Source organism: Myripristis murdjan, chromosome 19 (assembly GCF_902150065.1).
Source record: "Myripristis murdjan chromosome 19, fMyrMur1.1, whole genome shotgun sequence".
Lineage (NCBI taxonomy): Eukaryota > Metazoa > Chordata > Actinopteri > Holocentriformes > Holocentridae > Myripristis > Myripristis murdjan.
This window is the reverse complement of record NC_043998.1, coordinates 17,769,936-17,782,949: the sequence shown is the minus strand read 5'-3', so window position 1 is coordinate 17,782,949 and position 13,014 is coordinate 17,769,936. Positions and strand designations below refer to the sequence as shown.

Below are 13,014 nucleotides of genomic sequence, written 5' to 3'. Positions count from 1 at the left end.
CCAGTTTATGTATTTATTTATTTATTTACCTATTTATTAAAAACAAACAAACAAAAAAAAACTTCCTATTATCAGTCAAAAAACAATATGCAGGGAGTGACCCTCAGGTGTGAAAACATTTCTGAGTTTTTTGAGTGTCTTTTCATCTATAAAATGCTCACTGGGCTGACTCTAAATGGACATTCATGATGCACTGAATAAAATCACTTACCTCTCCATTGGCAAAACAGTATAACACAGCAACAAAGAATCCCTGTAAAGGTTAAAAGGGATACATAAGGGTTGATACTGAGGTTAAAACACGCAGGAAGAAAATTTCCAAAGCTGCAAAATGTTGTTGTCAGACATTATTTCACAACCTCTCCTTTACCTGGAAGGAGCTGAGGGTGAGGTTGATGAAATTCCTGGCATAGCGACTGCTGCCCTCCACACATTCATCTATCAGCACAGTAAACACCACCTCATGAATCCCCAGAAGAGGAATCAGTACCAGCGTAGCTCTGGCCAAGCTAACAGGGCACAGACATACAGCATAATTATGCAGGGCATTATGGGGGACAAGCAAGTATGACATTCTGTGTAAGGGAAAATTTACAGGAGAGAGGCTATAAAACTCACATTGTCAAATGAGTCAAAGAGCAAAGTGCAAAACGGAAGTGAATAGAAATCTTGGTAAATTATATGCATGAGATTCCCCACCGCTATGACATTTATAGAGGAGTAGGGAGGCCGCAGATTGTGGGGTTGACATTTGGGTTTGTGCTGTACATGGGAGCGATTAACATTTAAATGCTGAACCAGGAATCTACCAGTCAAAGACACAAAACTCAAGGTCAAACTTATTCCCTGCCACTCAGACTTGCAGCAGTTGCATTACTGAGCCATGACAGAGGAGACTCTAAAGTACCTGTATCTGTAGTCGGTAAATTTGACCTGATCTGCTTTCAGCTTGGACAGCAGCAGCATCAAAATCTTTATGAATATAAAGAAGATAACCTGCAACACACATAAAAGATGGTGTAAAAAGATACATAGCCAAAACAAATACAGATTAATATGTGCATAAATGTAAGAAAATCATGCATTAGTTAGTTAGAGATTCGTGATCCATGAGTTCTACAGCTTATACTCATGACCTCACAAGACAGGGTCCATTAAAGTCAATACAAAAAAGAATGAGGTATCTCTGAAATCACTGAATGCAACTCGAGAGAGATGCATATCTGTAACTAACGTAGACATCATGTTGAATGTCATTGTAGCAGTCATATTTGAAAAGTCTTAGGATTTTTTACTCACCACTACTGCTAATGTAATTGGGCCAGTTATTATCCAATAGAACCCTCTGTTCACAATTTCCCAGCATCTTGGGATTGAGAATGAGAGAGGATAAATGCAAAACTCAAATACAAGGAAAACAATATCAGCAGGAAAAAAAATTGTTTAAGCTATTCCATTCTAAAATATGTATCCAGACACTCACCCTGTATTTTCATATAAGATCTTAATCACCGTCCATGGTGTCACAAACAAGATAGGTGTACCTGCAAAGTGAGACCAGCATAAGATACACAGTTAATGGAGCTATGTGCTGTATTTTTAAACGTTTTCCTCTTGAGTTTGACCGAGGGGGATGAATATGTTTGACGTAATTCTTCTACTGACCTTTCTCTACCTCCCCCATTTGTCAGAAACACTTCAAAAAGGGAGTAAGCTCTAAATCCCAACACAGAAAACCTCTGCTGCACTGCTGTCAAGACGCTGAAACTTACAGGCATGTTGTATTTTTGGCCACACCCAATCAGTGATGTCATGCTTGGTATTTTTCATTGGCTGTCAATGGCGAAATAGCTGCTGTGACATCATTGACTGGGTGTGGCCAGACATGCCTCAAAGTTTCAAACGCTAGAGCAGAAGTTTTCTGGTAGTGCTAACTTGCTCTTATGGTGCAGTCAAATCAGAATTCGGTTCACGGATATTTTTCGCACAACGCACCGAATGCGGATGTGACATCAGGTATGGGAGAAGGGCAACAGTTGAGTACCAGCAGCAGTAGCATTATCAGTAACATCAGCTGGCATGTTCAATAGAAATTATTCAAAAGAGATTCAGAGCTGGACCATCTATTCAAGGAGATTATCGTGGACTTAAGGAGATTATCGTGGACAAGGAGATTATCGTGGACTTCAGGAGATCCAGACCCAGCCACACACCCCTCCTCATCAACGACACAGCCGTGGAAGTCGTGAGCACTACCAAGTACCTGGGGGTGCATATCACAGACAACCTCGGCTGGTCACTCCACACCTCCTCCCTGGCGAAGAAGGCACAGCAGCGCCTGCACTTCCTACGGCGGATGAGAAGAGCCTCCCTCCCCCCTCCCATCCTAACCACCTTCTACAGAGGGACCATCGAGAGCCTGCTGACCAGCTGCATCTCCGTCTGGTCTGGGAGCTGTAGGGCCTCAGACTGGAAGTCTCTGCAGAGAGTGGTGAGGACGGCGGAGAAGATCATCGGGACCTCGCTCCCCCCCATCCAGGATGTAGCAGACAGCCGCTGCCTATCCAGAGCCCACCGGATCATTTCTGACCCCACCCACCCCCAGCATGGACTGTTCTCCCGACTGGCGTCTGGCAGAAGGTTCCGCAGCATCCGCTGCAGAACAGCCAGACTCAGAAACAGTTACTTCCCCCTGGCCATCAGACTGCTCAATGCCAAATAACTTGTCATATGGACAATACATTTCTGTGCAATATATCTTTACGGAGGTATGGTTTCTTCAGGCCCAGGGTGTGTAGCCCAGTCCGGGAAACACCCCTGGGATGAGGAGAATTAATTACCTCCTATTTGTGCAATAACCCCCCCCACCCCCACCCCCCCTCCGCCGCCCGCCCGCCCAGCAGCTACGTATGGACAATACATTTCTGTGCAATATCCCTTTATGGAGGTATGGTTTCTTCAGGCCCAGGGTGTGTAGCCCAGTCCGGGAAACACCCCTGGGATGAGGAGAATTAATTACCTCCTATTTGTGCAATAACCCCCCCCCCCACCCCCACCCCCCCTCCGCCGCCCGCCCGCCCAGCAGCTACGTATGGACAATACATTTCTGTGCAATATCCCTTTATGGAGGTATGGTTTCTTCAGGCCCAGGGTGTGTAGCCCAGTCCGGGAAACACCCCTGGGATGAGGAGAATTAATTACCTCCTATTTGTGCAATAACCCCCTCCCCGCCCGCCCAGCAGCTACGTATGGACAATACATTTCTGTGCAATCTTCCACTGTTAACACTGTTTAGTCAGTTGTTTTCTTTTTCTGTTGTTTACATTCTGTTCTTATTGCACTCGTTATTATTTACACTGGTTATTCAGTTGTTTACGCTGCTCAGTCCGTTGTTTACATTCTGTTTTTATCTAGTTATTCTCAATTGCACTCATTATTATTTATACTGGTTATTCAGTTGTTTACACTGTTTAGTCTGTTGTTGTACATTCTGTTTTATCTAGCTATTCTAAATTGCACTCATTACTATTTAGCTCCTGTTTTTTAGCACTAGTTATATAGACCATATCATACCAGTTATATAGACTATATTATGTATAATATTTATATTTATATATACCTAAACGGTCCCACAATTCCATCTCTGCTGTAATCCGGAAGCCAAGCAACGACATTTCGTTGCCAAAATCTCACTGCTGTGTTTTTTTGTGCAATGACAATAAAAGAAGTCTAAGTCTAAGTCTAAGTCTAAGTCTATTCCTGTCTCACAGCTGACTGCATGGCTGCTTGCTGCTATGTTGCATGTTATAACCTGGGATCGTTGCATTATACTGACCCATTCTCATTCCCAGGGGCGCTAATACCAATGCTTTGCTATGCCCTTCTGCATCAGATACTAATGGCAAAGGCATCAATTTGAAGCCAAAGGCACCCTTTGGCATCACAATGAGACGCTGCCGGTGGTGACATTGAATAATGAGTAAGAAAGTCGGGCTAGGGAGGAGGCCAGGGTGGATAGTGGGCATGTAAGCCATAGGACCTCGAAGCACAGGCCGAGAGTTTGATTCCTGTTTGGAAATGGGAGGCGAGATGCCCTGCTAATAGATTCCTGGCTTCTCACGTGATGGCACATGTGACCAAGACTGTGTCCAGTTTCCGTGCTGGTGCTGTTTTTGTGCCTAAGCCTAACCACGTGGAGGTTTGTTGGCTAAACCTAAACACTAAAAGAAGAAAGCCCGGCGTGTCTCATCATGGTGCCAAAGGATGCCTTGGTGGTGTCGGTATCAGACAATAAGGGCTGTGACAAAGCATCTGCATTTCACACCCTGGGAATGAGAACATGTTGAGTATACAGATCCGGGCAGTGGGACACAGCTAAAATCAAAGACTCGTCCATTTTGTTGACCACCAGGAAAAGATGTTTCTACCAGCTCTATGTACGAATTTGCCAATTACATGGTTGATTTTTTTGCATTGTTCACATCGGTTTTTGATATGGATGGGTTTGGGAAACACCGTGAATTTCTGTATGGGTTTAGCGCCATTCTGACCGCCACTGTAAAAGCTTTGCATCCATTTACACTGGAGGAACAGCGCCCCCTCCTGTTTTGCACCAGAATGCAATCCAGCCGATTTTCCACCAAATGCAACCTGCATACAATGCAGTGTCAAGGCCAGTAGAGACTGCCAGTCCTCTCGGCGGGGCTCTTGTTTGTTTGTAGTAATAATAGCAGTGTCCCAAAATTAATGATTTATTGATTTTTACAACACAAAATTCTTATCAACGCACAACACACATTGTCTATACATATACACACACTAATAATTATTGGCCCTTACCCCATCCTAGGAGCATGTATCTCTTGAGCAGGCGTCTCTTGGTCAGCACTGCGGTGAAGAGGAGGGTGTGCAGGAATATGGCCTCCACCAAGAGCCAGAAGTAGTTGCAGGCCACAAAGTACTCCATGCACACCTTGGAGAGTTTGCACATCACCGCAGTCTGTTTACAGATAGATTATTGATATGAAGTTTTGTTAGCTGAGGGATGAATGAAATGCCAAAATTGTGCTTCACCTTGGCTACAACTGAACAGACCTAGGAAAAGCATGCTGATATATATAATCTGTTGCTATATGAATGATGAGGGGGTGGTGGCTGTACCGCAGAGTAGGAGTAGAAGTTCCATCCAGGGTCATCTTTGGGTAAGTCGGTGTACATGATGTATAATATGATTTCCTTTGAAATGATTGCCACTGCCCTCAGGATGAACGACACAAACAGATTCATATGTATGTAGTTCCTGGTGCAGTGGAGCTTCCTGGTAAGCAGATACAGAAACCATTTGAGGAGGGATTTGATCTATGGCCCTTGGGGAGCTGTAAATGGATTACTGAGGCCGTATCGTGACATAAGAGTGGATGATAAATGATCAAATTACATGCAACTACACAAAAATGCTTCCAGCTTTGTATAATGTTATTTATACTGATCGTCCGGATTCCTTGGCTCCTCATTATGGATCTTCTGTGTGCTGGGTCATCCTCGGCGTTGTGAAACCATGCATAGCATCAGTCAAAGACTGAGACAGAGCTGGTGAAGCTGTGTCCCTTGCAATATTGATTGTCTGTCACAATGACTAATTGAAGGGCTATAATAACAAAATTATTATCATTTTTTTCTCTGCGAAAGCTAAATTGCCTGTTAATTGTTTGTGCAGCTTCAGCGCTGGTTGCTTAAATAATGGTTTCAAAGAACTTAATTCCCAAATTCATTATGCTCCAATGAAACTGATTTTAGAACATATATTAAAAATCAAAGATGGTTCCGTGCACTTTGTTGTGGTGAGCAAAAGCTAAGTGCTTTAACTGCTAATTTTTAACAATTAAAAAAGATGCCTCAGATGTTCTTTGCCTTTTAATACCTTCTTGTAGCAGTAACATCCATTTGGAGGAGCATCTGCTGATTACTTTCTGCTGTGGATTTTGCTGCTACCAAGTAGAACTCTTAATCTTTGGTTTTGTCTTTAAAACATGTAATGTATTACTTGGAAAGCAAATAGGAAGCTGAAATACTTTTAGATTTTTAACTTCTAGCTTTAAAAACCAGGGAGTTGGGTGTCCTTCGGATAAATAGACACATGGAAATCGTGGAAAAGAGAAGGGACACCCAAGGTACTTAAGTTAAAAAGTACGCTCAACATAACCCTACGTTCTTCTTCAGGATACTGTAGCCTTAGATGTCCCTTTTTTTCCATACATGATGCGCAACACTGACTGCACAATCATCCAAAATATGAATGTTGTGGTGGAGCCCCTCTAGCCTAGGTCGCTGACCTGAACATGCCCATGAGGATAGTGGCCAGTGTGAGGGAAGACAGTGACAGGGAGTAGCCAATGATAGAGATGACCCTCAGGGCCGTATGGCGAAGCACTTCTTCCTCCTGACACGCACACACAAACACACACACAAGAAAACAGGTGGCAAACACACACATTCATTCATGTGGCTTTAATTATAGAGAGAGGATTTCTAAGTCTTAAAAGACAGTCGGCTATCGAGATAACAACCATAACCATAGTCTTCATTGCATAGCTGTCATAAATCATTTATCCCTGTGCAAAGGGTAGGTGAAAAAACACAAATCATCCAATATATTCCCATCTTCCCGTCAAAGTGCTTAGAGGAAAGTAAAACCATTTGTTTCATGGCCCTCTCCTCCTCACCTTGTCCTTAAAGTAATGGTTCTCATCGTGACATTCTGACTGATCCCTCCAGGGCTCCGAGGAATTCTCCCTCAGTCGCCAGTTCCCATTTGCCAGGCACTCTCTGTGTGCACTCCTGTTGTGGTCTGAATGTAATGGAAGGACACAGTCATACACACAGGTTCTTGGGCTGGCTGAGCACATGACTGACTGGGGCATTAATTGTTCCAAGCTGTGCTAAGTGAGATTTTCATGTAAAAACATGCATTTACAAGCCTAAATCACACCAGATCCTGACTTTGAAACTGAAACAGAATGTAAGTTTTTCACATGAAAAATGTCCAATGTTCTACTATGCATTACAACTGATACAATATAATAGAGATTCAACCTGTTCATGTAAGCCTTTACATTCCCATTCTAAACATCTCTGAGGTCTCTCCCAGGAATAATTCCTTGCTACAAACATTAAATGCTACAAACATGCTATAAACATGAAATGCATAACCCCGGAGGTGATGCATTTTATGTTTATGGAGGCAATGATAGATGTTTACTTTGAATAAAAAAAAAAAGACTAGAGAAGATATGAGAAGTCTCCTCAAGAAATCTACTCAAACTACATCACCTCCCAAAAGGTGGTAACATCACCACGTAACAGGTGGTGACATCACCTCCCAAAAGGTGGTAACATCACCACGTAACAGGTGTTGACATCACCTCACAACAGCTGGTGACATCATCTTCCACTAGAGACCAGACAACCTACTTTTCACTATTAGAGCTCAGATTTCACATTGATTTGGGTTTAGGGTTAAGTTGCTCTTTAAATTGCTTTTGAAGCTGCATTATGTAAAGTTGGAGATAAATGAGGGCCATTTGGAGTCAGCAAACATAAAACACGGAATAAGCTCAAAATTTGATGGTTGAATCTGCATGGTTCTCTTCAAAGGACCAACCACAGACTATACAAGAGTATACAGTCTATGAAACCAATGACGAGGACCCTCATCCCCCTACTGTTCTCTGTTCTCACTGTCAGTTGAACTGATAAGATACATGATTAATTATGACCTTTTTTTGTCAGATGAATCTCGATGATCATTTCCTCAGTCAGTCTTAGAACCCATCGGCTATCATCTGATGACAAATTTAGCCTCAGGGTGCTAGGGCCAATTTTGGGGGGGTTTCCGGTGTAGCCAGAAACAAGCCAGAAACTGCTTTCATTTCTCTTTCTTCACATAACACACCAACAGAGATAGTTTTGGTGGGTGTTTTAGGTCCAGTTGACACTTCTGCCAATGCGTTCCGTCTCTTTTGCTCCTCACGTGGACTCTTTACCTGCATAGAACCACTTGGACAACAAATGGAAACTGTTTCTGCTTCTGTTTCTTTCACGGCATGACTCAAATATTTCTCCACACAGTACACAGACATTCGATACTTTTTGTAGGTATTTTAGGTTCATACATTTCTGCCAACTGTTTACCTTCATAAATTCACAAATGGCAACTACTTGGACTACATAGGAAACATAAATGGAAAGCAGAACGCTTCCAATACCAAAATCTTGTCCCTCACCTACAGATTCTATATATGTGCATATAAAATCTGTTTATAGAGATTATAGCTCAGTTAACCCTTAGTATTGCAAAGTGCAATAGTGCACAGTGCATAGTGTAAAGGACAGCAAGTGTGCCTTTGCAGCCTTTTATCTGTAAAGTTGTCCACTGCCACTTTTAAAAGTAATTCACACATGATAGAGAAGATTGACTCTAGCAGAAGCTGGCATGGCCAATTGGCTGTTACTTCACAGTGAAAGCGTGACTGAGCAATTACATGACACCAGGTCATCTAATTGGGCCCTTGAGTACTTTATCCTGTGACTGTCTAGCACAACAGACTGCCCATGACTCAGCGATGCATTTACTTCAAATGAATGCAGTCGTCTGAGGAGTGGACTGACCCACTGAATAATTTGGTCAAAGCTTCAATGATGTTTTTCAATTCAAGACTTCTAAACATGTATTATTTTGAAAAATTGTTGTCATTAGGTGATAGAGTATAATGTTACCTCCACTGATCCATGGTAAGTAAGAGGGACAGGGGACGGACACATTCCCAGGAGATGAATGGGGCCAACACAGAAACATATCAAATGTCCCATTACAGTAGATTCCTGCAATACAAGAATGATGTCTCACATTTTCCTGAGGATACTAAAAGTCCACTTTGACAGATTCAACTTACAGTTCAGCTAAAAATTAAACAAGTAGCTCACCAGTTTTTGGGGGTACACTCGCTGCTAGTCTTCTGGTGCAGTTCTCAGAGTATTCGGTCCGTTTAGCTATCAAATTTTCAAGGAATGAGCCTGTTACCTTTTGTAGAAACACGGGTTAAAAATTTGAGAGGAAGATTAGACTGAGTTCCACAGAGATACTTTCACCATGAATGAAGGAGTGCTTGGCTGCAGTATCTTAAAAACAAACAGTAACATGTATTGATCTGTGTTTTCATTCTTGTCCTAAGATGCATGTATACCACTTTGCAACACAGCTCCTTGTCTGATCACAAATCCATTACATAGTATCTGCTGCCTCTGAATGGAAAATGTTGCAGTATTTGTATTTTTCCACATGGTGGAGGTGTTTAATCAGGCCCACCCTCACTTACTAAAGGACCACGTTGGCCTGTGTGTAATCTATGATATATAGAGGCAATTTTATCAGCCAAGCGTATGCATTAGTATCAAGCCTGCAGCAATTCAAATACATTATTCTATTCATCCTTAGCTTTGATGTTTAAATGATATGTGCAAGGTTAGTTCATGATTTTGAATACAAAGTGGCCATTACTAATGTCATAAATTAGGATTACATCAGTGAGTAATATGTCTAGTTTGCTCTCATTTTTTTAAGGCGAACTGTGCAGCTTCAAAGGGGAGGGCACCCCACCTTGTTATGAATGCCACTCAATTCTCTAAAGAATATAACTCACAAAAGCCTCAGGAGTTCAGGACAACTCTTTTACCCAATCATAACACAAAATATAAATGTATTTTACCTCATTGTTAATGTTTTTTTGCGTGCTTTTGACACGAAAACATTAGATTCAAGGCAGGCATTTACAAGTGTTCCATTAATTCTACAGGGTATTGGTCTTGGTATGAATCTCAGCCTCATCCTTAGCATGAGTAAACAAAGTGGTATGCCCTCCCTTTGGAAATGCACAGACTGCCTTTAAGACAAATTATCATTTCCTTTTGTTTGAGAGGCAAATACAGGGCAGCCCTCGCTCTCATTTGTTATTCAGTGGCAGGGCTGAGGACAGTAGGCTTCCTATCTCTGGCGAACATTCACACTTTTCACACCCCAGTTAGAAAGCAGCTGAACTCCGCAACCTCTTTGTGTTTTTTTGGCTGCCTGCTGGCACATCCACCACCTGTGACACAAAGATTTCTCAAGCAAGCCTGCTGATGGTGGAAGTTTCAATTCACTCCGACTCGTCTTGTCAGACAGTCCAGCAAGGTGTCACAAACGGAGGAAAGATGGGAGCTGCTGCCTCTTCCCTGTTTTCCCCCTGTGGAGCTAAACGTGTTTCAAATCCAGCCACAAAGCCTCGGCTCCCTCGAGAATTCATTGTTTTGTAATGTCTAAGATGGAAGTTTAATTGGGCAAAGGCCATGAGGTACTGTAAGTGCTCTGTGATCTTAGTGGTTTTCCTTGTGTTTTATTTATCTTTGTCCTCCTTGGGGGAACAAAAAAAAATCTAATTTATGATATTCAAAGCAAATAAAAAGCGTTTTTTTTTTGAGCAAGTCACTACACTGGTATTCCCAGGCTGCTGTTTGACTGATTATTTCAGAACAAGTGCCTGTAGAAAATGTACATATCTGATTAACTATACCCCATATAGCACTTACTTAATGTGAAAAAGAATTCATTTAAGATAAGAGTAAGCCACTCCATATTTTTTTTTTAGAATCATTGCCTTTGCACAGCAGGGTCTTTATTGTGTTTCATAGTAAGTGCATTATCTAATCCTGACTCATAAATGAGATTAACATTTTTTGACCTCATAGTGAAATTGTTAGCGATATCAAAATGTAAAACTAAATATATGATTAAACATCAGTAAAAAAAAAACAGTAAAAAACTGGTTTTGGGGAGTGCTGACCTTCGGGTATGTGGTATGTCTGCATGTGTACGTGTCAGAGAGCACCAGGCTTGACTAAGCTTTTAAGGGCCAGCGTCAAAGGTTACCAGAAAGGAAATGAATACAACTCAGTTTAATGAACTCAAAAGTACAGTAGCAGCATAAGCGTGTGAATATATGTGTGTCTGTGTGTGTGTGCATGTGCATGTGCGTGTGTCAGCTGTTTTCTTTACCTGGAAGCTGAAGAGCAGACAGAGGAGTAAGAGCAGGGGTGTGTATCTTCCTGTTGCCCATGTCCTCTTGTGCCAGGCTGGCAGTAGTGTTGGCATGGTGTTGTGTGTTTACACTGAAATCTGTTTTCAGATGCTTTGCCGCCTCACGCCGTGTTCCAGGAGCCGCCTGGCCTCTTACTCATCCTTGGTTTATCTCCCTACATCCACACCCCACAGAGGAACAAAAGCGTGGACACAAGCCTCTTCAGCTAAGCCCGGTGATGATGGTTCACTTAGCTGGATCAAAAATCCCACGCTTCCTCTTGTTGGGATTTTATCAGAAGCATCACTCTTCTTGGACTTCTCCAGGGATTTACTTTGCCAAACAATTTTCCAAGGCTCCCTCTTTCAACTTTATGACTCTTTCAAGGAAGTTTCCTTTACAGTACTTGTTTCCTGGAGATTTAATTTCACTGCTATCCTCGGTTGCTTGGTTCCTCTCCACTTTTCACTTGTTAGGTGGTCCTCAGCTACTGTGCCAGTCCTCCTGCGTATGAAGATCTCCCGGGCTGTGAAGGAGGTGGATCTGTCTGGTTTCCTGTATTGACCTAGTGCAACTGAGAGCGCCTGTGGATCCTCACCAACAGATCGCCTCTCCCACCCCGTCCTCCCCTAACCAATCAAGATAAGGCCTGGGGAGAGCCGGGTACATAACTGGACTAACTTTGTTGACCAGGAGAACGTAATCACATACTGCAGGAGGAAATGGAACATACACTCACCCAGAGCACTGTTCAAACACCAACACCTATGGTGAGCACATGCATATTTGAATACAAACGCAAACTACACATGTCATGATAAATGCATGCGCACACCAGCAACTGTGTTGCAGAAAGAGAGTGAAGAGACTGACTGTCACCACCCCACCCAGTGAGGGGGAGAAAAGAGGTTCAGTAGCTATTTAATGTTGGTGGCTCTCTCTCTCTCTCTCTCTCAGTAACTGGGAATCATCCAGAGTTTCTGACACTAATGGGGTTCCAGTGTAAACTAATGTGACTGCAGCCAAATACAGGCACCCAAATGGGAGAGCAAAGAGCTAAGTAGTCCTTTGAGACTAAGAATATAATGTATGATGTGAGGCCCATTCACAGGGAATGCCAGCTTAGGCATTTAAACTTTTTACTTAAAGAGCTGGTAGCAGGGATGAGGAGTACCCAATAAATAAATGTGGTGTTCCTTTCATCATTACAAAAACAGTAATAAGTACAGTTTATGGACACATGTACTATAAAAATTCCTTCTAACATAAAAGCAATTTATGAAATCCAAAGGAGAGAGTGTAATCAAAGAATCTCACAGTGCATTAACTACTAATGAGAAGTCTAAGCAGGCAGCCAGTATTCACTACACTGAATTTATTGCACTATATAATTAATCACAATTGTCAGTATCAACATACAGGGCAGGCCAAAGCTTCATGGCAAGAAGAAGCAGGTGAAACCCAGCCATACTTATCTGTTCTGAAGTGAAGGGGCAAACCTCAGTAATGCATCATTTGGAGTAATTGTGTTTTCATTACATGGTGATATAGTTTTTCAGATGCACCTGTGGTATGGATGTGACAGAATCCATTCGCGAGACCATATGTCGGATATTATTGTGTATCAGGGCACCAAAGTGCGCCAGCCATGCCATTATTTGTGAAAGTGATATAGGAAAAACAGAGCAAAATTAGATTATTCCTGGCTCCATAAGCACAATCATATACAGTTGTGACAGGGCTATATGTCTGCATTGTGTTTATAACTAATAAAGAGTTTAGGGGAAGATTTAGAATAGAGTGGTAATACATATATCAAAAATATTCCATTGTGGTTCAGGAAGATTGAAATGGCATTAAAGCAGTTTGATGCAGACATGGCCTCGGGACAGAGGTTGTAGGA

The 13,014-nt window shown here is 42.2% G+C and overlaps 1 protein-coding gene across 1 annotated transcript in view; it reads right to left on the bottom strand.

The window, feature by feature from the left end:
* glp2r (glucagon-like peptide 2 receptor) overlaps window positions 1-13,014 on the bottom strand; it is a 71,596-nt gene that overhangs the window by 608 nt on the left and 57,974 nt on the right. Inside the window, exons 2-13 of the mRNA XM_030078416.1 lie at window positions 10,823-10,896; window positions 8,983-9,084; window positions 8,776-8,880; window positions 6,723-6,847; window positions 6,333-6,439; window positions 5,161-5,317; window positions 4,840-4,999; window positions 1,484-1,544; window positions 1,300-1,366; window positions 908-996; window positions 371-509; window positions 212-253 (exon numbers count right to left, since the gene is read on the bottom strand). Coding sequence (XP_029934276.1) covers window positions 212-253; window positions 371-509; window positions 908-996; window positions 1,300-1,366; window positions 1,484-1,544; window positions 4,840-4,999; window positions 5,161-5,317; window positions 6,333-6,439; window positions 6,723-6,847; window positions 8,776-8,880; window positions 8,983-9,084; window positions 10,823-10,896 — 1,228 coding nt within the window. The remainder of the gene's footprint in view (window positions 1-211; window positions 254-370; window positions 510-907; window positions 997-1,299; window positions 1,367-1,483; window positions 1,545-4,839; window positions 5,000-5,160; window positions 5,318-6,332; window positions 6,440-6,722; window positions 6,848-8,775; window positions 8,881-8,982; window positions 9,085-10,822; window positions 10,897-13,014) is intronic.